This window comes from Cydia fagiglandana, chromosome Z (assembly GCF_963556715.1).
Source record: "Cydia fagiglandana chromosome Z, ilCydFagi1.1, whole genome shotgun sequence".
Lineage (NCBI taxonomy): Eukaryota > Metazoa > Arthropoda > Insecta > Lepidoptera > Tortricidae > Cydia > Cydia fagiglandana.
Window position 1 is genome coordinate 27,695,839 of NC_085959.1, and position 26,546 is coordinate 27,722,384.

The 26,546-nt window shown below is 39.0% G+C and overlaps 2 protein-coding genes across 2 annotated transcripts in view; both read left to right on the top strand.

Annotated features, from left to right (window-relative positions):
* Positions 1-26,546, top strand: part of LOC134678819 (HIG1 domain family member 1A, mitochondrial-like) — a 171,748-nt gene that overhangs the window by 24,383 nt on the left and 120,819 nt on the right. The gene's annotated exons all lie outside the window — the stretch shown is intronic.
* The window catches only part of LOC134678800 (division abnormally delayed protein), a 75,965-nt gene continuing 67,430 nt past the window's right edge, over positions 18,012-26,546 (top strand). The window contains exon 1 of the mRNA XM_063537497.1: positions 18,012-18,268. Coding sequence (XP_063393567.1) covers positions 18,136-18,268 — 133 coding nt within the window. The 5' untranslated portion in view covers positions 18,012-18,135. The remainder of the gene's footprint in view (positions 18,269-26,546) is intronic.

Consider the following 26,546-nt stretch of genomic DNA (forward strand, 5'->3'; position numbering starts at 1 on the left):
CTGGAATTGGTTTCATGGTGGTATCAGATGGGTTAGTGTACGGTAACCGATGGCCATCTTGCTTATAATCTCGTCTGCCAAGGTGTTTCGGCAGGAAAAACCTTGGCAGACTTATATATTCCTCAAATGGGGGTTCATAACTACCGATTGGAATTGGTTTCATGGTGGTATCAGATGGGTTAGTGTACGGTAACCTATGGCCACCTTGCTTATAATCTCGTCTGCCAAGGTGTTTCGGCAGGAAAAGCCTTGGCAGACTTATATATTCCTGAAATGGGGGTTCATACCTACCGACTGGAATTGGTTTCATGGTGGTATCAGATGGGTTGATGTAGGGTAACTGATGTACACCTTGCTAACATAATCTCGTCTGCCAAGGTGTTTCGGCAGGAAAAGCCCTGGCAGACTTATATATTCCTGAAATGAGGGTGCATACCTACCGACTGGAATTGGTTTCATGGTGGTATCAGATGGGTTAGTGTACGGTAACCGATGATCATCTTGCTTATAATCTCGTCTGCCAAGGTGTTTCGGCAGGAAAAACCTTGGCAGACTTATATATTCCTAAAATGGGGGTTCATACCTACCGACTGGAATTGGTTTCATGGTGGTATCAGATGGGTTAGTGTACGGTAACCGATGGTTACCTTGCTCACATAATCTCGTCTGCCAAGGTGTTTCGGCAGGAAAAGCCTTGGCAGACTTATATATTCCTGACATGAGGGTTCATACCTACCGACTGGAATTGGTTTCATGGTGGTATCAGATGGGTTAAATTAGGGGTCCCGGTGGCCACCTTTGAGAGCGTCTGCCAAGCACTTCCGGCAAAAAAAATACTGGCAGACTTCGCTTTTATGTGTCTACATGTAAATTTCTAACTGCTGCCATAACTATTATTTCGGTATCAGATGGGTTAAATCAACCCCCTTTTTTGGCACCGGAAGTGGCCTTCTTTTTCGTACTTTCGGCAAGTTCCGCCGTGGCAGACTATCGAATTCGGACTTAGCATCACTTTTATGGGAAACCATTGTGCATTTCATCGTGGTATCAAGTCGGTTAGAAAATTTGCGGCCGGCTCTTCTACTAAATGCAATTTTGATATGTCAAAATTAAGATTCAATTATAATGTAAGTGAGACCCCTTTATAAGCCTCTGAGCGGCTAGAGGTTGGTTTGGGTTTAATCACTGGTTTGGGGTTGTGCACAAATCACGCGAGGTGTTTTCGGCTACTTTTTGACCCCCCCTCCTCCTTGGTGATATTTGGTGAGGTTTTTGGCTACCCCTCCCACCACACAACCTCACGTGTATTTTTTTTTATTCGACCTAATTTTAAGATAAATAGTATTGTATATAGAAATTCTTGTTTATTTTCTATTTTCGTTAGTGCAGAGTGAAGATTTATGTTTAACGAAACCTAGAAATAATATCTACTCATGTGGTAGGTTTTTTTTCTTAGTTTCGTTCACTGTAGAAGAATACACGTGAGGTTTCCTTATATTCCCCCCTCCCCCAACGTGATCAATCGTGAGTTTTTCCTGACCCCCCCACCTCCCATCGAACCTCGCGTGATTTGTGCATAAGCCCTTTTAATTCACTTAACAATTAGTAATGTAATTATTTTACTACAGCTACACTTAATAAAATGAAGATGTATTGCTTACAATGTTTTATCACGTCAATTTGTCATCATTCCATTTTGGTATTGTTAAATAAATGTGATTTGTAAAATAAACTAAGTTTTTATACTGAGTTTATCATAATATAATTATTATTTATCTCATTTCCATTGGGTGTCAGTTATATCCACAGTCACAATGTAAGGCGTGTTCACCGAACGAAATGTGCTTCGTGGTGTACCACTGTAGTCATCAGCAAAAGTTGCTAAGCTGGCGAGGTGTTCAAAATGATCTTGACGCGACTTTATTTTTATGAGAATAAGAGTTCTGCTGCTGACTGTACTGCAAGGAGCATCGGCAGTCTGGTTATACTGGTAGGTATCAGTCTCCAATGTAGAGAATCGAACTCCTTCATAACTATCATGTCCGAAAGGAAGACCACTGAAGCATACAATTTCAGTTACAGTATGGAACTGGAGGTACAGTTGACAGCCTTACCGTTTTGATTTTTGCGATAATATTTACCAGTAGGTATATATGTAGTAAACATCCCTTTGGACATTTAAAAACGGCCAGAATTCCTACTAATAAGAACGACAAAGAGATATATTTTCAAATAATACCTAAAAAGTTTCATTTCACTGCGTGATCTCTAATAAGTGGCTCAACTCGATATACAAGTAGAGAATTCCAGTAAGTATCGACCACGTATATGTACTTCGTTTTTTTAGCATTAGAAATAAGGTAAACAATCTTGATGTGTTTTTTATTGAAAAACACGTTTAAAAAATAAGTCACGGCAAATATGTAACAATTATGAATCTAATACAATCATTTATATTCTTCTGGCGGCGTAGCACGGTGGCGTTTTTATCCCTTGTCACCATACCTGTCACGTTCTAACAAGTATGTAAGTGCGAAAGGGACGCGCATAGTGATAGTCGATAAAAATGGAACCGTGCTGCGCCCGCAGCTTTCATAAGTAATAGCTACTGATTTTTAAAAAGTGTATTTCAATTAAAAGACATATCAAGATCGCTTACCTTCTTGTAAGTTCTTTCTAATGCTAAAAAAACGAACTATAGCACTGCTCACAAAATCTGCATGCTGGGTCCGCCAATATTCCATTCCAACCCAATCAAACCATAGATTTCGATGATTTACTAATATATTTGGAATAAAAAATGTTGATACTTGAACCTACATAAAGTGCAGGTTAAAAACGCGTTTACCCACGAGATTTTAGTTATTTTCCAAATTCACCAGTCCAAGAGTCTGTGCAAGCTGAGGGCCTACCGCAACGATCGGAAATAAAAAATGATCGCAACTGGACAGAAGACGCATAATTTAGTCGCATAACGCTAACTTACACAAAAAAGATTATGCCTCATACCGTCGCCGTTGACAGGGGCAAAAACCGCGCTGAATGTAGTTAATTTATTTAATATAGGAAGGCACATTCCGAATCTTAGTCACCTGAATAAATTAGGTATTTTACGGCCAGCTCATTTTAAAACAAATTAAGTTTAAATATCTTACTTAAAGAGTTAAGAAAGCAGCTTTCGCAGGGGCTGAAAACCGGTTAATGAATGGCCAATTGTTCAGCGAAATTTGATTTGATTGTATCATGAAATCATTTGATTGTATCAAATCATCATCTATACCTATACCGTCAGAAAGAAACGAGAAATCAAAATACCTAGGTTGCTGTGGATACAAAATATTAACGGGGCGCGAGGGTCCCGGCAATGCCACGGGCGAGGGCGCGGGTCCCGCGCTCTCGCGTATCATATCATTCATATCTGTTCACCAATCATTGTTTCCACTGTACCTAAGCTCATGCCTAAATAACTTGACCCCGAGATTCTCAATAACTATTTGTGACCGGAGGTCTGAGCTGTTTCGCCGGGGATGGGACCGAGTGGCCAGTGAGCATCGTAAACGAGGACGCATTCCAATCGCGTTGCTCACGCCGTCTTGCGCGGCTGCGCCTGCGCTCCTGCAGCGCTGCGCATAGATTTTTTCCATCCGGGACGGGGTGCAGTGCGACCACCGATAATTACGCTGCGGTCACATCCGTATGTCATCGGTTTTCCAGCATAAATATATACCTATGCAGACTATGCAGTGTATTAATATATTTTGAAAATGCGTAGTAGGAATATTTACATTATTTACAGGTTACAAAACTGCGTAAGGAAGTACGTAGTTACCTACTTTTTTAATTCGATGTTAACGACCTGCCTTTTGTAACGTCTTTGCTTTCTTCAAGTCACAATAGCAGTAGGCAGGTGCCATCAGCACCCAATTAATGCGTAGGTAAAACAGCAAACAATTATAAAGTATTTAGGTACCTCACCTGTAGTACGTAAATTGGATACATGCCATACTTAATGCACAATTTAGTTAAATTATTTCATGGCTAAATTTATATCTTGATCTGCACATTGTTCACGCCGATTCTGTCATTGTTTTTTTTTGGGTTGGTTTGGGTCGGTCTGTGTTAGTCATACCGACTTGTGACGACAAGACGAAACATGCCCCGTAAGATTTTTTACACCTTTGTATTGCTATACATCGTTTGTATAGGTGCTTATAAAAGTTATAAATACATATAATGCCAATTGCCAATCCTTTCTTTTTTTCGTTGTGTTCACGAATTTGTGACAACCAACTCTGCAGATGTAATACCTATAACTAAATAAACAGTGAAACTTGGTTAAGTGGGACCTGGATAAGTGAGAAACCTCTATAGCTGGGCCTCATGGTGCGGTCCCGGCACTTTGGCGCTTAATTACCTCTGTTAGTGAGATAAAACGGACCTCTATAACTGAGATTAGTTTTTTCGATTTTATAGTCAACTTTACCTCTATTACTGAGACTATATTTGAAAGATTACATTTGCTTCATTGTTGAGACAAATTTGCTCGTCCCTTGAGATCCCACTTATCCAGGTTTCACTGACTTATCTGGCTTAGTTGTGACTTGCGAGCAGTGAAAACAGAGCTACTATGGCTTTATCACTGCAATGATACTCGTGTAGCGAGGGAGAGCCTCGGCAAACAAGTAGCTGCAAGCAAAACGCATTTTAGATGATTTTCAATATAAAATATAATATATATTCTACTTAATCTGTTTGATTAACTAAAAAATCCTTCCATTACCTTATTTTGATATTAATTAATCAATTAATGTGGACTTTGCGATAACGAAAGTGACATTTTAATTGGGACACCATGAAAAAAAAACAGAAATATGTACTTTTAGCTCAATAGTGGGACCGGATTTTTGCACTATAAGTTTTGATAATTCTAAAGTTGAAAAAGTGATACTTACCTGATATGGGACATATTTTTAACCATATTTGCAATATATGATGAAAAGTTAGAACGAGCGTTAGATATAAATTAGGTATTTATATATTTTTAGTAATGATTTTTTAATATTGAATTAAAGTGCAATGTTTAAGTTCCATTGTTTATAATATGTATGACGCTTTATAATGTAAAATTATTAGAAATTTTTTTAACGTGCTTCTTTGTCAAACTACAAATTAGCTTATTATTTTGTCGATATTGAATTAAAGTTTAATAAATCCACAACAACATATCTCATTTTTTAAGTTAATAGGCACGCTAAAAAGCTAGAAGAATAAGATATATGCTCTAGAATTAATATGCGTTTTTTGTCCTATAAGATCCAATATTGAATTAGAGTCTGTAAAAATAAGTCTATTACTATAAAATAATATACGCAGCCATATTATGGAAAGTAAGAAATTTCTGCGTGTAGCTTGCATTGTAATAGTAAAATCTAGTTAAAAAGGCGCGAAATTCATACATACGCCGCGCTGGTCCGTCAGTCGCCGGCGCGGCGCTCGAGAGCCTATCATAGCCTACCTATACTTCGCCCCTCGCCCCACCTCCCGCTCAGTAACACTGTCTGTCTTTTCTTATCATTCATTTGTTTGTTTACCGTGGACATATATAAATTAGATGCGGACATTACGTGAAATTAAAATATCTTATTACGTAAAAATACCTACAGCTGGTCAATCAGATCTTGGCAGTAGAAAGAGGCGGCAAATTTGAAAAATGTAGGCGCGAAGGGATATCGTCCCATAGAAAATTTGTGTTTCGCGCCTTTTTTTTGTGACAAGATTTGCTTGACCAGCTATATTTCATTATCTTGACTAATATTGTAATAAAAATGTACAAGATATTCACAACTATTTTTTACTATACATAGTTTGTCAAAGGAATGTCTCATTTCAAACATAGACAGAGAGAATCATCATACTATCTTTGACTTACACTAGTACTAGCACCCAAAAGAAAAGGATGAATATAGTTTTTTTGTTTTTATTTACTGACAAATGGTTTGACCAACTATACCTATTTCTGGTTCCTATTGTCATGTCCTGTCCTATTCAAGGTCAATATCATAATATGTATATTATAAACCAACTGCTCAATATTACACGGTATACATCCTGAATATACAATAAGGTAAGTGAGGCCACTTACCTTATTGTATATTCCGTGTGGGCCGTATATGCCTATATAGATAGAGCCCACCTTAAATTAAAATGGTTTATTTTAATAAACAGGATATGAAGTATGAAAAACTCACTCAAATAGGTTTCTCATTTATTTAAGTTTCTTCATTATACCAAAATAGTTATAAAAATATTACGATACTCTTGGAAAATATACCTTAAAAGTCCTATTATGGGCCTTATTGAACACTAGCAGTGTATTACTTAATCCCGCAAAAAATAATCATTTCGACAGTAGGTAATAACAGATTTTATTGTTTTTAACTTAAGAGTTATACATATACAAATAACAATATTTGATACTTCATAACAGGAGGATTTATTTATAATAAGTGAAAATAATTATTTTGGGCCTTAATAACTAAAGATATAAAAATTGTCTAGTTTACGCGAAAATAGTAGGTAACTAAACATAAATCTTTATTAGTTACAGTAGTATCATCTTTTAACATCTGGGGGCACGGCAGTGCCCCTGCCAAGACGAGCAAAGCATAAGGGCACTATCTACCTTTTCTCGAAGCGCTTCGTCGTGTTTTGGAACCCTCATAACTTGGGGTTGGATTATACCAGATAAACAAAGTTCTCGGACTTATTAAGCATATCAATTGCATAGCTCTTATACTTTAGATTTTATTCATATCTAAAAACTTCGATTTCGTCACTGACTCACTCACTTGATGATCATCAATACCGGGTACTTCCTGAAGTCCTCTAAGAAGCTGAAATTTGGTATGTAAGATAGTTTTAGTACACAAACAACAAATAAATTCAAAAACTTGAAATTAATTTTTTATCCCTAAGGGGATGAAGAGGGGGTTTAATTTTGTATGGGGAATCAATAATCGCTGAACCGATTTAGTTGAAATTTGGTATGTAGATAGGTATTGTTATGGGGAAGGATATAGAATAGATTTCAACCTCAAAGTTTACCCTTATGGGGTGAAGGGTTTATATAGGGAATCAGTAAGAAGTACATTGTGTAACAGATGCCCCCAGATACTTATTTCAGGATTTTTAATAGTAAATCACCCCCAACCCTTTAAATTACGGCATGGAAGATTGTCATAAGCATCTTACAAAAAGAAGTGAAATCCCACTAAAAACTTTTTGATGTAAAATGTTGCCCAAACGAAACCACTGTCAAAAAGTTATCAGATCTCTTGCCAAGCTTCTAACTCTATAAGCCCTCTAACTTTACTAGCTCTACACCAAAAATATGTGGCTTGGTCGTTTCGTTTCTACAAGAACTATTGTAAGTATAATACAAAAACCGCCCAAATGCGAGTCGGACTCGCGTTCCAAGGGTTCCGTACATTACACAATTTTAACAATATATTTTTTTTTTAGAGAAAAGTGAGTAAAATGTCTTTAAAAAACCCGTAGGGATCGGAAAACTAGGTACTTAAGTCCGACTCACGCTTGACTGCACATTTCTAATAGGTTTTTCTGCTAAGAAAAGAGCTAATATGTGTATTTTTTTCATAATTTTAGACCCAGTAGTTTCGGAGATAAGGGGGGGAATGGTCATTTTTTGCGTATTTTCTTAAATAACTTCTAAACTATTTATTTTAAAATTATTAAAAAAATATCTGAGGTTCTCACAATGAGCCCCTTAATTTGATATATAACAAGATATAGTGTTTTTTTCTTCTATTTATCATTCATCTCAAAAGTGACCCCTTTATTTGAATTTCTATTATTTACTTTACATGTATGTTCTTGGGTTATAGACTTACATGTGTATACCAAATTTCAACTTATTGGTGCAGTAGTTACGGAGCAAATAGGCTGTGACAGACGGACAGCCAGACACACGAGTGATCCTATAAGGGTTCAGTATTTTTCCTTTTGAGGTACGGAACCCTAAAAATAATGAATTTAATAAATTTTTCACCTTATGCCCATGTGGCGGTAGCGAAACAGCCAAGCCACATATTTTGACTAAGGTGTAGAGTTAGTGAAGTTAGGGCTTGTAGAGTCTGAAGCTTGGCTCGACAAGAGATCTGACAACTTTTTGACAGTGCGAGTCTTATGGTTTCGTCTTAGCAACAATTTACATGAAAATGTGTTTGGTGGGATAATTTTTTACAGTATAAATATTTATTCGTAACAAATAAGTATTATCTTTTAACATAATTTTGACAGTACATCTGGTGCTACATTACGACACCGGTGCTATAATAAGCACATTAAAACACTCCCTTTGGCCGTGTGTTAAAATTTGTCACTCGTTGCAAAATATCTATTTTTCGCACTTCTATCGTAAATACCTACCTATGTATTAACAAAAAAAGTCACTTGTAGATAGTTACTGCCTTTAAAAAGTATAAGTGCCTCAATGTTATTAGACTTTTTGATTCTATAAACGTCTTTAGGTCAATAAAGCAAGTGATAAATTATTAGAGTTAGACCAAGAAAAGTCTGCAGCAATTTTGACAGCCCACGCAGTGCAAGTGTTATTTATAAGTCATAATTTTATAGAAGTTTCTTCAAATCGACCTTATTAATAAGAGATTAAAAATATTCAAAATTATCTTAAAATATTTTAATCTAATATTTCATCTCATACGTTCAATAAGGCCCGGGACTGGACCTTTTTACCTGCACTGACAGTGGGCCTTCTTAGCAACAAGTACAAATTCAGAATAATTGGGAATAATAGGGAGCAACTGTTATTTTTGAATGCTGGGCCTTGTTACCCGCCGGGCCTCATATGCCTGCACTTCACCTACCTTATTTGTTTTACAAGGGGAAAAGTTGTTGATTAACCGCTCGTGCTAATATTGATACCCAAACAAGCGAAACATTTTTTTTTATTAAATAGAAGGCAAACGAGCAGACGGATCACCTGGTGGTTAGCGATTACCGCCGCCCATGGACACCCGCAACACCAGAAGGGTTGCAAGCGCGTTGCCGACGCGCGTTTAAGATGGGGGTCTTTTAAGGTTTGAAGGTCGTATCGGACAGTTCATTCCACAGTTTGGCTGTGCGAGGCAGGAAGTTCATTCACAAATTCAAACATTCTAAAATTGAAGCACGAGCGTAGCGAGTGGTTCGTAAAATTGAACCTTGAGCGTAGTGAAGGTTTCGAGGGACGAAGGTTAAATAAAATTTTCATCACATCAGCTCGTAAAGGCCCTCTTGATTGTTCCAAACGGATAAGAAAAGTGGCATTTAATTTGATGCAAATTTTGAGTTGTTTCCGTAGGTAAATTGGATCAGTTGGTTGGTAATATTGACTTTAAAATGATAAATATCGTTAGTTTGAAATTGATTTTATGATAAAGTAAATATTATCGGAGATGATCGCTCTTAAAAATATATGTCGCTAGTCATTTATAACCTAAAAGCGCCAAATTACGCAAAATTATATTGAAATGACACCTGTGTATTGAATTTGAAGAATACTTTAACAAGGGTAGTTATCTGTATGACAATGCACCTAAAATAATTTTCAAATGTATCTATTATTTCTATACTTAACACGATAACGAATTCTACGTAAACGAAACCGCGGGCAATCCCTAGTACATATAGAAATAAATAAGGAAAGGTAAGTTTCCATTAGTGTACTGTGTAAAATAACTGTTTACCATTGATAATAATTTTATAAACGCTTTGCGTATTTTTAAGGTCACCGCGCTAACCGCTAGCCCGCGACCGTCGATCGCTGCCTCCTGCCCCGGCGCACAGCGCGGCGCGCGAAAACGCCGCGCGTTTGAAATGTAACTTAATATAAGCTCGGAATGCATACTTACGTATCAGTATTTAGTGTCGCCGTGATTTTATATTTCTAATCTTTTGTGTGAGAAGTAAGATCTTTATTATGACCGTGTAGTATTAACTCTACAAACTTTAATTCAATATTGGCTATACAGCTTAACCAGAAATCAATATCTAGACAAGCACATTGTCTACATTTCTAACTTTTTACATGTATACTAAGTTGATAGGTAATATCGTAATTTTGCAATATCAGCTACTCTAATTCTGTATTTACATAATAATTCGTGTTTTTACGTTCACCAGAAAGCAGCTGTTCCAGATTTCTAAAAACCGAATATTGTGAATAAATTAAAGTGTTATTGAATATGTTAAAGTTTTTTGTAACTTTAATTTTATATTTACATAGTTATTTAGCAAAAATTGAAATATTTAAATATGGCCGAACGCTCCACCTAGAATTTTCTAACTTTTTACATGAATGTTATTTAACATGCTTACAATAACATATCAAAAAAGAAAAAACTTTAATGTTATCAAAACCCATTTTAGTTCCACCGCTGGTCTATTTAGCTAAAATGTTATTTTAGGAAACACGTGGTGAAGATTTTTACAAGTACTTAAGTACCTTGCCTACAGTCCTACAATGTCTGTTGCGGTCATCGTAAATCGGAAGTCGATATTACAAAATTTGAAGTTTCTAGAAATGCGTGACAGATACCATTCACCTGAAACGCAGCGCGCAGTCACCGATGTTTTGCCAATCACCTCTAACCTTTTTGCTCCACCTTAGTCACAGTAAGCAGTTAGCAGAAAAACATGGCGGAAACCATTCTGATCTGCCGACAAAGTGCCTTCTTAGTAATTGTGATCTACAAATACAATAAAAATAAACCAGGCGCCTTCCGTTCTTAAGGCCTTTAAATTTTTTCTATGCGTAAAATTTATCAATAACAAATGAGACATCCCTTTTATAACTGCAACGTTGGGGTAGTTTTAAGTATTAAAGAGTGGTTAACTCGGTTTTGGCCCATTGCTCGCTCTACCTTAAATTAATAAATATAATATTATATAGGTTTCTCATGGGTGTAAGCTTAGTAACTTAGGTACATAGTTCATATTGAAACTCCGAGTTTGGTTGTTCGATTAATTCGATGATAGTTAATTTCGGAGGGCTATTCAATTAATAGTATTTCACCGTTCGCTGCGGCATAGCGTCGAATATAATACCTATGCTTATTTACGGTGATAAATAACATCTGATAAAAAGCAATAAAGTCAGACCGAGAAAAGTCTGCAGCGATTTTGATAGGCCACGCAGTGCAAGTGTCATTTTAAGCTTCAAAGTTCGAACTTGTATGAATTTGTAACGTGTAAATAACACTTGCACTGCGTGGGCTATCAAAATCGCTGCAGACTTTTCTTGGCGAATCTAGTCGAATACCTACGTTGTGTGATTCAGTCGGTGTTCGCTGGCGCTTTATGCCTTAATCGCAGGCGATGTGGTGCGGCACATCAGGCGGCGTAGCACGGTGGCGTTTTTATCCCTTGTCACCATACCTGTCACGTTCTAACAAGTATGTAAGTGCGAAAGGGACGCGCATAGTGATAGTCGATAAAAATGGAACCGTGCTGCGCCCGCAGGTGGCGATAAATTATAAATATCGCATTTATCACAGCTATGTGGCATTTTAGAATTTTGCTCGAAAGGAAACGAAGCCCTAAGCCAGGGCTCGGAAACCGGTATTAGCTCCATACAAAAATACCGGTATTATTAAGTTCTTTTTCGTTCTTTGGTTTACCTATTATTTCTTTTTTAATTGGACAATCTGATAACACAAATTCGTTACCTAAATACGTGATCCAGTCTTACGTAAAGAGCATAAAATAATTCTAAATATTGGTCTATTTCGGGGTTTTCTAAAAATATCGGTTCCGAGCCCTGCTCTCAGCTTATAATAATATTTCAAATAAATTGAACTCAACAAATTTTTTCATAGTAGGTGTACTGAATTGTCACCCTGTACATGAGTGTGGTACTATACAGCACGTCCACGGATGATTTTATTATTTCTTTTGCGGTACATATTCATGAAAAGAAATGTACTTTTATGTACTTATGTTTTAAAAAAATGTACTCGCACGGTTTTGGCATAGCGACATACAGGTCATGGTCGTGCTGAGTAGATACTCCCTGGCACGACCACACTATATTATGGTTAATTTAATGGTCAAATGAATACAAAACAAATGTACTCAAATTGTACTATCTACAAGCATATCAAAATGTGACGTCGTACTGCAAAAATCGCTGTCATGATTAAAAAAGGTGAACCTAAGGGCTGATTTAGTCGGCGCGCGAACTTGCATGTGACTTTCATTACATTGCGGGTTTGACAGAGAGTTTATTTTTCTATACGTAGACAGCCTACATTACAAATATAATCACAACTGGGACTGGGAGCAGGCACAGCATCCAGCCGAAGGCGACCGCCTACATCGGGTAAGTGTAGTGGCCATACGATGCTGCCGGCTCGTACGTGATGCGCTGATGCGTTTCGTCACAAAGATGACCTGAAATCAAAACATGGACACATCACTGACTTATACTTTTACTTTTTTTGCTCAATTTTTAACCGACTTCCAAATCTCAAAGGAGGTTATCAATTCGGTTGTATGTTTTTTTTTTATTTATTTTTTTATGTTTGTTACTCCATATCTCCGTCATTACTGGACCGATCTTGAAAATTCTTTTTTTGATTGTATGTATATGCATACAGATTGGTCCCGTTTTTGTCAAAACCCAGTTCTGATGATGGGATCCATGAGGGATTGAGGGAACTCCTCAAATCTTAAAGGCATACATATAGTGATTTTTGGGTTTTTATCAACAAATTAAGCATATACATCCAAAAAAGTGACATTTGATGAAGTGGAACTGCTGATGATGATCAGAACGGATCTCTTCAACGACGCATAGTTCACGTTTGGCGATTTGTCATCTTCGTTAGGTTTGTTAAGCAAGTTAAGTTGTTAAGCCACATTTTTGTCAAGCTCGACTTCTGATGATGCGATCCATGAGGAATCGAGGGAACTCCTCAAATCTTAAAGGCATGCGTATAGAGTTTTGGTGTTTACATCAGAAAATCAAGCATTTTCATTGAAAACTGTCGCATTTGATGAAGACTGCTGATGGTGACCAGAACAGACCTCTTCAACGGCGCATAGTTCACGTATGGCGATTTTTCCTCTTCATTATGTTTGTTAAGCAAGTTAAGTTTTTAAGCCACATTTTTGTCAAGCTCGAGTTCTGTTGATGGGATCCATGAGGAATCGAGGAAACTCCTCAAATATTAAAGGCATACGTAAAGATTTTTTTGTATTTTAATCATAATTTTGGCGCCCCCCCCTTGGACGGCGCCCGGGGCACGTGCCCCCTCCAACCCCCCCCCCCCCTAGTTACGCCACTGATAGTACCTAGAGATGCCACGAATATTCGGTATTCGGCCTATTCGGCCACTTTGCCGAATATTCGGTATTCGGCCGAATAGTAGGCAAGATTCGGCCGAATACCGAATATCTGTTGCACCTAGGTACCTAAAAAGAAAAAATACAAAATCGGTCGCCGAATATTCGGCTGAGAGAAAGGCCGAATATTCGGTATTCGGCCAAATTCATTAATTGGGGCATCTCTAATCAATAGTTTCCTAGAAAATAGGCTGTGACAGACGGACAGACATACAGGATATAAGGGTTCGTTTTTCCTTTTCAGGCACGGAAACCTTGTAAATAGAGTGACGGTCAAAGTGCCCTTCCAAATACATCGGGACACGTATTTATATTTCTATAGGTAGTCATAGGGGCGTTATGATATATTTGCCCACTTTGGCCGACACTATTGTTTTATTGATGCAGACTGTACTCTGGATATAGGCAGGTATGCCTACCTAAATACCACCGGTCACAGGGTCACACTTGTAGTATTTTAAGGAAATTAGTGAAATTACTCAAATTACCTACTCTCTAAAATATAAATACCTAATTATTCCTATACCTACTCGTAGCTATTCCACCTGTCCAATTTCTTTATCTCAATGATCTTTGAGCACTTAGCACTCAGACCCCGTAGCTTTACATGTGTGCCTTGCCGAATGTTGTTACTTGCTTGAGATTTGGCAAGTGTTTTTGAATGCAGTGCCTACACTCCCTACGACGGCTACGAATGTTACCTATACAATTTAAGTAAGGGTAAGGTAGGACGGGTGTCACAGAGACCAACCGCTTGGTTTCTGTGACACCCTAGACCGGGCCGGGCCCGAGCCGAGACGTCCGACATGTCATTTTCTATGACTGATCGGTGATCACGTGGTGCTTTCCATATAGTCGGAGACAAGTGTGAGTCGGACTCGCTCACCGAAGGTTCTGTGCTTTTTAGTACATAAATATTTGTTGTTTTAAAGTAGCTACACCTTCTCTTACTTTATTGCGCCATTCCGGTCTCTTAACCGCAAGCTCCTCCCAACGCTCAGATGGGATGTCGCAAGCTTTGAGATGGCGCTTCAGAACGTCTTTATATCGCAGAAACTGTCCCCCGTGGCTACGTTTCCCATCCTTGAGTTCCGAATAGAAAACGGATTTAGGGAGTCTACAGTCATCCATGCGACAGACGTGGCCACTCCAACTTAGTTGGCTTTTCATTAGAATCACCTCCATGCCGGACATATTGGCTCGACGTAATACCTCCGTGTTAGTCACACGATCTTGCCACTTAATTCTGAGTATGCTGCGTAAACAACGCAATGTGGTAATAAGTGTCAAGCTTTCTGATGTCTCCCTTGTACAGGCACCAAGACTCTGAAGCGTACGTAAGTATTGGGAGCACCATGGCCTTGTATACAGAAAGCTTGGTTTGGAGTTTCAGATCTTGCGCGTGCGACTTCCAAACACGTTGGTTAACTAAGTTCGGTTTTGCGAGCCATATACGTGCTCATCAGAGGAATTTGTAAAGGTCGCCGTTGTCGGACTCGACATGGAGGACTATTGTTATAGCGGCAACAGAAATACATACATCATCTGTTAAAATTCAACTGTCTAATCACGGTTCATGAGAAACCGCCTGGTGATAGACAGACGGACAGTGGAGTCTCAGTAATAGGGTCGTTTTTACCCTTGGTGTACGGAACCTTAAAATGTACTCTCCAGTGCCGGATTTAGACATTTGCCGCCCGTAGGCTATGCCGATTTTGCCGCCCCTATCCGCCTCGCTTATAGGTTATTTAAAGCACTTTCCTATCAGAGGCGTTTCATTTTATAGTACAACACACCATAGCCATATTAAAATGCATATAAGGTGACGTCACTTTCACATTCTAGATACAGATTTATATGGGCCGTTTTTGTCACTCAATGACGATACAACCTCTTTATATTTGCCTGATCTGATCGGTGACCGGTGGGTACCGCTGGGTTTTGGCCATTGAGAATCAAGGTGAGACATTGTTGGCAGTCAGGCTGGATTTAGCTAAGGAGTTCGGTCGGGTCTGGCATTGAGTCTGCTCGAAAGACTATGCTATACAAATGGATCGCTAGCTTTTTATCCGGTAGACGCATATGAGGCGTATAGTAGACGGAAGCTGCTCCGATAGCGTGGACATTACCGCTGGCGTTCTACTAGGTTCTGTGCTATCATTCAATGATATGGTCAGATGGGTAACAATAAAATGTAGTTAGCTAAACGAAAACGCGAGCGCGAAATTAGCGCGTAGCGAGCGCGAAATTTTTTCGAGAATATATTAGTAGGTAGGTAAATTTTTAGGGTTCCGTACTTCAAAAGGAAAGAATCGGAACCTATAATACCACGAAGATACAAGAATCGTCGACCATCCCAAATTTACAATGTAGACAGATGGGTCACAAATAATGTAGGTACTTAAATGAAAACGCGAGCGTAGCGAGCGCGAAATTTTTTCGAGAAAATGGTAGGTACATGTTTAGGGTTTCGTACTTCAAAAAGGTCTTGACATGACAGGCAAATTATGCTCGTTATTTAAATTTTACAAATAAATTCTGGTCTACCCTATCTGAACAGCACATAAAATATTTTATTTGACCCAAATTTGCCGCCCCCTAAAATCTGCCGCCCTAGGCTTCAGCCTACTCAGCCTAGTGGTAAATCCGGCACTGGTACTCTCTCACCCAGCACCCAGGCCATTAATGATGTGTTAATAAATTAGTAACATCTCTTTCATGAAGATCGGCTGAGTGGTTTCGATTCTATGGTGAAACACACGGGATACCTTCGAGCAACACCGGCTTCCGACACATCCGGGATACTGACACAAGACATAGGTACGTAGAGAGCTACATTCTCCTAGTCAGGGTGTTGTGTGTCCAATGATTGTTTAGAGTTACGGAAGCGTATTCTAATTCTGATAGGTACTTAACAGAGGGATTAGATAGGTATGGAAGATTCACTTTTGACACTGACAGATTTCTTCGCCCAGAAACGTCACTGTTGACAAATCAAATTCTTTACCTGTTATTACAGTCAGAATACGCCTCACGTAGGTACTCGTATCGTACGCGCGTAACAGCGGGCGAGCGCCGGCGGAGTGGTGGCCGCGCGCGCTCAATACACTGCGCGCGCACCCGCCGCGCTGACACCCCGTCCTACCTTACCCTTACTTAAATTGTATAGGTAACATTCGTAGCCATCGTAGGGAGTGTAGGCACTGCATTCAAAAACACTTGCCAAATCTCAAGCAAGTAACAACATTCGGCAAGTCACACATGTAAAGCTACGGGGTCTGAGTGCTAAGTGCTCAAAGATCATTTGGATAAAGAAATTGGACAGGTGGAATAGCTACGAGTAGGTATAGGAATAATTAGGTATTTATATTTTAGAGAGTAGGTAATTTGAGTAATTTCACTAATTTCCTTAAAATACTACAAGTGTGACCCTGTGACCGGTGGTATTTAGGTAGGCATACCTGCCTATATCCAGAGTACAGTCTGCATCAATAAAACAATAGTGTCGGCCAAAGTGGGCAAATATATCATAACGCCCCTATGACTACCTATAGAAATATATATACGTGTCCCGATGTATTTGGGAAGGCACTTTGACCGTCACTCTATTTACAAGGTTTCCGTGCCTGAAAAGGAAAAACAAACCCGTATAGGATATCCTGTCTGTGTGTCTGTCCGTCTGTCACAGCCTATTTTCTCAGAAACTATTGATTAGAGATGCCCCGATTAATGAATTTGGCCGAATACCGAATATTCGGCCCTTCTCTCGGCCGAATACCGAATATTCGGCGACCGATTTTGTATTTTTTTCTTTTTAGGTACCTAGGTGCAACAGATATTCGGTATTCGGCCGAATGTTGCCTACTATTCGGCCGAATACCGAATATTCGGCAAAGGGGCCGAATAGGACGAATACCAAATAGTTGCCGAATATTCGTGGCATCTCTACTATTGATCCAATTAAGTTGAAATTTGGTTACACATACGTAAAGTGACCCAAAGATGGACATGTAACGTAAACAAATGAATTTTGAACATTGGGGGCACTTTTGGGGGGTAAATGAGAAAGGTAAAAAATAAAGTTTTTCAAACTATATCGTGATATATATCAAATGAAAGAGCTCATCTTGAGAATTTTTTTCTTTATATAATTAAATAAAACAGAAATGAAGTTATTTAATAATTTCGCCAAAATATGTTTTTTTTAAGATACTGGTGCCATCATGTAGCGGCTGTCCGGGGATTCATAACAATACGGCAAAATATGAATGTAGTCGTATTTTGTATAATACAGACGGCCGCTATATGACGGCATCTCTATCCTAGGAAACCAGAGCTTAAGTATTTGTACTTCTTTTACAGACCTCAAAACAAAGTTGTCTCGGTGTGTTAGATGGAAATATTGTGTTGTTCAGAAGGCTACGTTGTGCCCAGCAGTCGGATACGTGCGTGTATGCGCTGAGCTCGTGGAGAGGTGTATGTAGTGCGGTCGCGGGTCGCCGCCACACGCGAGCACCCGTGTCGTCGCCCGGCCGGCCCCGGCCCGCCGCCGTGCCGCTCCACGGCTCCAGCAAGCCTAACTAATGTCAGTCCGGGACGGCGCTCCAATGCGGGCGCACGCAATCTGCGCGCTATCGACCGCTCCGCGTACGAGTACTCGCACCTATTAAAACGTATCGTTCTCGATCGGATTATTGTGCGAGTGTGAACATGAGGTGCTTAGTGCTGGTCCTGGCGGCACTCGCGGGAGCCCGGGCCGTCGCCGCGGCGGCCGCTCCCTGCGCCCTCTCGGAGGAGTTCTTCCTGAGGCATAATGTATCAGCTGATGATAGCGATGGACCAGGTGCGGATTGTATAATATAAACACCTCATTTACACCCAGTCGAGTGGCTAACTATTTAAGTTTACCGTAGTGAAGTAGCATTACACCCTACAAAATTTTAAGAATATCTTTTTTATATAGGTACAATACGTATTTCTTATACCTATTGAGTGGTTTGTACTCACACGACACCCACTTAGGTAGATATTACCTACTTATTTTACTTCACTAAAAGATGTTCATATGACTTGTCGTATGTAATACCTACCTCATACGTATACCTAGTATATTTATCAATAACCTAGCTATTCATATAGTAATAGTACCCACTTTATTTATCTCCACATATGTATTGTCATGTCATGTAAAAGTTGGTAAGTAGCATGTAAGTGTATAGGTACCTACTGTAGAAAGGTACCAACTAATTAGGTACTAATCTGCTGAGTAGGTAGAGCTTGAGTACCTACCTAAATAGTAAAAAAAGTTATGAAGTAGGTACCTTTAAGTAAGTAATACCTATAGAGATCTTCTAAACTAACTCGCGCTGACTTTGAAATGACAAAGTGTGGGGGCGCCAATGTAATCCGTATTTTTATAAGAATTAATTAGACGTTTATGGTAGTACATAGGCACTACTCATACTCTGTCACTCCCTATCCAAAGTCTGCACAATTACCTACCTTGCTCCGACTAATACATATTTGATTTGACCGATGATATTTAATTTACGAAAATACGAAGGTGATTTCAAATTTAATTACACAGTGCGCTTACTGCAGTGTCGCATGGCCTTTCTTCGAACCTGGTCCAGCACACCGCCGAAATCTATATTAGAGTTAGAGATCATTATTAGGCTTTATTACTGATGCTGTTTTTAGATCGGTGCCTACTTATTGGTAATCTTTACAATATACTCGTAGTATATTGTAAAGATTACCAATAAGTAGGTACCTCTAATTGGTATTTGCATAGTAGGGTCCTATATTTTAATATACCTACCTGGGTTCGATCGTGTTAAATTTTTCCTCTTTATGTAGGTAGAGCACGTAGAGAGTTACAATTCCTTACATTTATTAGTGCACATAATGCATCATTTCGTCCACTTCAGGGAGATGGAGTACCTACACCTACCATCCTACTTAGATGCTCGTATTTATCTGTTATAATTATAAAACAAAGAGAAATAAAGAGCACGAGCTTGTGTAGAGTTCCTTAGTTGCCCGCCCGTTACAATTTAACTGGAGAGACCTATATGTTGGACAAAATAAACAAAAAGGCATTCTTCTCAGCACTTAAGTATGTATTTTTGTTAAGAAGGGATGACTTTTACAAAAAACTCAAATACAACTGAACTGTTTTAATAACAAAACTTCTGTGAGAACCGACATATTAAAATAGGTATAGGTATTTAGTAGGGATGTACCGACTAGTCGCCGACTAGTCGGGAAAGCCGACTATCCGGCCACATTTGTAGTCGGCGATTAGTCGGCGACTAGTCGGCAAAAATGGCCGATTAGTCGGCACCTTATTAGTGAAAGAAAAACAGAAAAAAGAAGCCAACAGTCAATATTTACCATATGTTTTATGTCTATTTTACCAAAATACGTATTCAGGGTGTGAAAACTTTTGTTCATATAATTGACCGTTTGATCGTTATGGGGTCCCTTTGTTTCCCATAAAGTTTTAAGTCATAATGTATTGTTTGTCATATTATCGTTAGTCATAAAACTGAAACCGTTGACTTTTCAGGCTTTTCGTAAGGTTATTCTGTAGATAGGTTAGGTTAGGTTAGGTTTGTTTTATGGCAATCCTGAAAAAATCCGCGTTTCTGAGAAAAACCAATTATGACTAACGAAAATTCGGACAAACAATACATTATGACTTAAAACTATTTGGGAAACAATAGAGACCCGATCGTTATCGTATGGTGGTAGGCTGGTGTTTTCCTCTACAGGTCGATCTCAACTGATTCTCGTGTAATTTCATGGCCAAGTTCTATACTTAAAGGATTTTATTATAATTCAGTTTTTGTTTTTTTTAATGGAGGAACCATGGGGAACTATTAATGTTATTGCAAAATTTAGAGACTTATAAACAGGGCACGTTGCTCGAAAAGACGCTGACTCCAGGGGATAGGTTCTTAACTGGCGACTACGTACGAGAAATAGAGCCTTGGAAATACCTCCTACAAGTTGTACCTACTGACGGTCTGCTCAGGATCGCAAAATAAAAGAAAGACAGAAATAGAACGAGGATTCTTGTGATAGGTCTTTGAACATGTAGAGAACACCTTTTAGCCAAGCTAATATACAAATAGCGCAACCTAAAGAGCAAAACTATTGTTTTTCACCTGAACTTATACGAAACTAATGATCTGGCCGACTAGCCGACTAGTCGGCCGACTAATCGGCCATTCGAGCGCCGATTAGTCGGCTAGTCGGCTAGTCGGCCAAATCAATAGTCGGTACATCACTAGTATTTAGGTATTCAAAATGGAGTGAAACATGTCGAGCGTTATTCGACTTCAAAAACCGGCCAAGTGCGAGTCGGACTCGCGTTCCAAGGGTTCCGTACATTACTAAATTTTTAACAATATATTTTTTTATATGTGAAACGCGAGTGAATTGCCTTTAAAAAACCCGTAGGGGTCGGATCAAAAACTAAGTAATTGGTCCGACTCACGCTTGACTACATATTTCTAGTAGGTTATTCTGTCATCTATAGGTAAAGACCTATTTTATGTATTTTTTTCAAAATTTTAGAACCAGTAGTTTCAGAAATAAAGGGGGGGGAATGGTTATTTTTGCCTATTTTCATAAATTACTTCTAAACTGTTTATTCTAAAATTATTTAAAAAAATTGGTTGAGATTCTCACATTGAGTTCTTTCATTTCATATGTAACACGATATAGTTTGAAAAACTTTATTTTTTGATTTTCTCATTTACCCCCCAAAAGTGGCCCCCATCTTTAAAATTCATTTGTTTACGTTACATGTTCGTCTTTGGGTCACAAACTTACATATGTGTACCAAATTTCAACTTAATTGGTCCTGTAGTTTCGGAGAAAATAGGCTGTGACAGACGGACAGACAGACAGACAGACGCACGAGTGATCCTATAAGGGTTCCGTTTTTTTTCTTTTGAGGTACGGAACCCTAAAAACGTGAGTGACCTGCTTTAAATAATAATTTAATAACAACTTAACTTGTAATGTAATTAATAGGTACTTTATTTTTGTGAAGGTTATGATTTATTTATTATATACCTGTGCCTTAAATAATATACTTATTATTCCATTCCTAATACCTAATTTGTATTAGGAATATAAATACATACATACAAGATAAGTAGATTAGATTTTGCGCCTTTAGCCCGCGACTTCGCCTGCGTGGAGCAATTTGGGTAATAAGTAGGTACCTTAATTTTTAAATAAATCTGCTCTTTATTCCGTGCCGTTCCTTTCACCCTCAAAAGGGGTGGCTAATTCATCAACAATGCATAAACATTATTTTCACCACACCAGCTCGGAAAGGCTTACTTTGCACTTCAAGAACTGATAGCAAAGTTGCATTTTATTCACATGTGAGGAAAAGTAACCAAATGCAAATTTCGAGTTGTTTTCTTGTTTGCTGGAAGGATTGCCTTTTTAAGATGATTTTGGACGCTAAATATTAAATAACTTTTATTTAGATTTGATTTGGTTTGATTTTGTTTGATATTTTACATTTAATATTTGCTTCGGGTAGGTGTGGTGAAAAATTTTGTGTTTCACTCGGGGGCAAATTTTGTTTAACCCTCGTGCTTTGAAACCCTCGCAACGCTCAAGATTCCATCTTTCGAACCACTCGCTACGCTCGTGGTTCAATTTTGGAATATTTCGCTTGCTCGAGTGTCAATATTAGCACGAGCGGTTAAACAACAACTTTGCCCCCTTGTAAAACAAATAACTATTATTTGTAACGAAAGGAAAGGTCTTGTATTGTAATTATTATTGTTTTCTTTCATATTATTGGCACCCTATCAATGGTTATCTAATGGCAGTAATGGTATGCTAATTGCTAATGGACATTAATTATTTAATCGGGTAGCAATTTAAGCCGAAGGAATCGGTAGGTACTAGGTACCTACTACTAAGGTGAATTAAGGTTTATTACATAGGTAGGTATGTATGTATACCGGGTGTGGCCTGTAATACCAGCAAAAAATTTAACTGTAGGCTGTACTCCTTATACTGACCAACATTTGTTCAGCAACTTTTAAAAATAACTTGTGGTTTATCTTTAATACACTTTAAAGTTTGTATTGCGAATTTTGTTATTTTTAAGGCGTGACAAGCAATGTCAATCACAATGATATAGCGTGGCGATGGCGTCCATTGAAGATAATATTTATTTTGTATGAAAAATAGGGACCCAAAATACTTCATAATTTTTAAAAGTTGTTGAACAAAAGTGTCATCGTTTGAGGAGTACAATCTATGTTTTAATTATTTGCTCGTGCTCGTTGCTCGTGTATAGGCTACATTCGGTATAAATGACAAACGGTATTATCTTTGACGAATGATGTCAACTAAAATTGGCCTAATCGATTCCCTTAAAAAGTGCTTTGCCACAAATTGCTAGCAGATGAATGATCGCTAGGTAATTGTTACGGATCAATGGTGGGAGGTAGGCGGCGGTGCCGCGTGCGCGAGCGTCGCGGTCGGGAGTCTCGCGCGGAATGCAACTGATCCCTACCGACTGATAACCTAACTAGTGTTACTTCATTGCGATATGTTGTCTTTTCAGCTGGTTTCCTACGTTAGCTCAAACTCTCTAATCAAAATCAAAACGCTATCTTTTACAAAACGGAGGGTCCCCAGGCTTATTCTCATTTGGAAATTAAATAGCAATTAATTAGATTGATAGAGGTTGTAATGCGCAGTTTTCACAGAAATGATCCAATCCAGTTTTTGTTATTTCTTATTATGCTTCGAACGGTTTATTACTTGTATGTTTTTTTTACTAGTAGATATTAATGAACAAAAACAAAAGTAGGTACGGTACACAGACACAGTTTTGTGTTTGACCCATTTTGAGTGCCGAATGTGGCTGGTGAGCGAATGTGCAAGTGTTATTTTAAATGTCAAACTCCTATGAAATTATGACAGTACTGTCGAATTCGTTGTAGAGTTATCCTGGTCCAACTCTATATAAGTAATTTACAATCGGTGAAAACTTTACCCAGAGGTAATTGGATCGGATTTTACTTGATACATTGCTATATAGGCAGTATATTGGCTAGGTCACATGTTGTGAGGTGGGTGGACATGGACAGGTATGAGGTCGTAGGCGCGTGTAACCACACACAAGCTTGACCTGTCGCGCGGGGCGCTCCCGCAGGCCGGCTCGGCGCCGATGGCGCGGCGCTGCGCGGTCGCCCGTGTTTCGCTCTACTTCCTTCCGCGCAGGGCCCACTCTACTTCCGTATACTGATGTCTATTCCGTTTTCTATTCTGGGGAAATTTATTTGGTTCAAAAATAACAGCAAACCTAAGCTAAAAATGTACCTGTTAACAAAAATGTTATTGATAATTTCAGAGCGAGCTCTCGTAATAAGACCAATTTCTTTGCAACTTAGTAAAAATGCGGTAGCTTACCTTACCTTACCATAAGTTCCTATTAGCTTATAATTTCTAACAAATACTGTTTTGGACATTTTGTCGTCGAAGTCGATGTCATATTTTTAGCGGTACATATATATAAAGTCGTACCTATGAAGTACTCACAGATCTTCAATATTTTATTAGTTTATGAGTCTATGTATTGATTATGTAATGTAGAGATCTCAAACAATCGTAATAGGAGCGATGAACGTAGCTGCCTATTACGAATGTTGATAACCTAATAAATTAATAATTGATTTGGAAAAGCTTTTAGCGAGGAACTTGGGTTAGTTAGTATCGAGTCGCAAGTACTTAAAGCACCAGCAGACCCAACAATTATGAACTTTTGGGACCTATCACTTGAAAGCTACTTAGATGAAAGTCGGTAAAAATGAAGTGTAGTTTCGGGCCACGGGCCCCGGGCCCCGGTACACGGTACCGCTAGCGAGCGCTACGAGGCGGCAGCGGGCGAGGCGGCGGCGGCGAGGGGTGAATGGCGGCGCGTAGGCTTTGTTGGTCGTGCTTGCATTCCTCGCCTGGGAACCGGGAACAGCCCCCCGCCCCGCCGCATTCCTGCCCTCTCTCACTTTCATTGTTCCCGCCGGCGCGGGAGGTCGCGATCCACCTACGAAACCAGTCCCCGTGCCCGCAGGAGGAAGGCTCGACGGTTGTCCGCACAAAACAAGTCTGCTCCCTATTACATTACTCGAGCCGAGCGCCTAATATGTAGTTATGGTGCCACTTTATTCGTGTTATGAAATTTTAGCACGTGAGAACATTTCAAGTATACTTGTCATACGTTTGGGCGTCATGTATAATCCTGGCGGACTTCGGCGCGAGCAAGGCGCGAGAGCTGCTGCAATGAATTTTGATTCATTTCGGATGGCCGGAATGCCATTGTGGGTCCGCGACCGGTACCTGCGCCGGCGCTCGCAGGTACTGCGCTCAAACTCATTCTGAGTCGCGCGTAACGTCTTCATGCTGCCTCAAAATATCTAAATGTACATTCCAAAATAATTCCATATTTACGTTGTCGTTTAGAATGGTATAGTAAGTATACCTAAATAAATAGAGGTAGATGATCTTAAATGTCCAGTGGCGCCCTCATTGGGGGCTAAACGGCAAGCGTTTAGATCAGAGGTCACCAATGAGTTTCTTCATGGGTCCAGTTATTAAAATAAAATGACCATCGCGGTCCGTTTCCACTTGAGTTTATAGTTTATCCGGATCGCGTTATGTGGTGACCTCTGATTTAGATGATAAAGCAAAATAAAACTATGTGACAAAAACCAGAAGAGGAAGATGCAGTCGTAATACCCCTAAGAGTGAGTTATGTAAATTCTCTAAACTTTAAACTAGGCACGTCAGCTTAGTTGAAGTTAATCTTTCTAATACCTATGTAATATTATAGCGTATTAGCACCTTTGCATACAAATTTCTATGCAGGTTGATGTCTATGTTGGTATGCTTTCAATGCAGCTGACTGTACCTACGTGCTTACTTACTTGACTTCTTAAAACATAATAGTATGTACCGATTCACCAAATGTCACTTTTAGTCAAGTGAGGTAGGTTAACTTATACTTATTTACTCAATTAAAGAAGTTTGTTGACTTCCCTCAGTTTCTCATGGATCCCATGCCATCCCATACGAATACTAGATGTGTAATTGAATAAAAGAATTTAAATACCTATTACACAAGTCTGTTTTAAAATAAGATGTTTGTGATCAGATCATACATAATTACCTCCCGTGTGTGTGCGTGTACTTTTGTAGGGCAATAACAGGGCATTTTTGTCCTACTTAAAGTGACGTTAACGCCAACGACGATTAACCTTCGATCGGAATTCCTTACTTTTCTATATAATGTTTTTTTGTAGCTTATCAATATCATATTAACAGCACCGGATTTAAGCAATATACCTAGTAATTCCCATATTCACTGTCTTCGAGATATTTGGCAACAAAGTCAATATTAGGACAAAATATTGCTTTGCTGGCTATAACTTTTGTGTTAACTATTTTAAGATTAAAATCTCCGACGCGTTTTTCGAGACGTCAAAGACGAACCCAAATATGTAGATTTCGTATACCTACCTATGTAAGATTCTTTACAGCATTCTAGTTACTTATCATAAAAATATAATTACTTACTCATTCCTTTCATGTTCCGGCAAACAAGAATTGAGATAAATATAAGATTTCATGAAGAACCGCTGGCCGTTTGTCTTATAATTCTATCTGTATAGTGCAAATATGAAGACACGATTCAATACTTTTCAAAAATCGGTGAAAACCGCGGGTAAGCCCTTAAGGCCCACTTGCACCATTCCACTAACCCGGGCTTAATCGGTTAAACTGTTAACACAGTGTCAAATTGTACTGGTAACTCCATGGTTTAACCGGTTAACCCCGGGTTAGTGAATGATGCAAGTGGCCCTAAGAAGTGATATGGCACTAGATACCTATTATATAGGTATTGAAATGGCATAAAGAAAGCCGTTCGCAGCGGCTGGTCGGCACCGGTCGGGAGCGACCCGCGGTATTAATTAACAGCGATAAGGCACCGAACTAATTATTCTCGTAGTCCAGACTACTAGCTGGTCGCTCCCGCGGGGTTATCGCCGTGTTACCTACACTCGCGATTCCCCGTT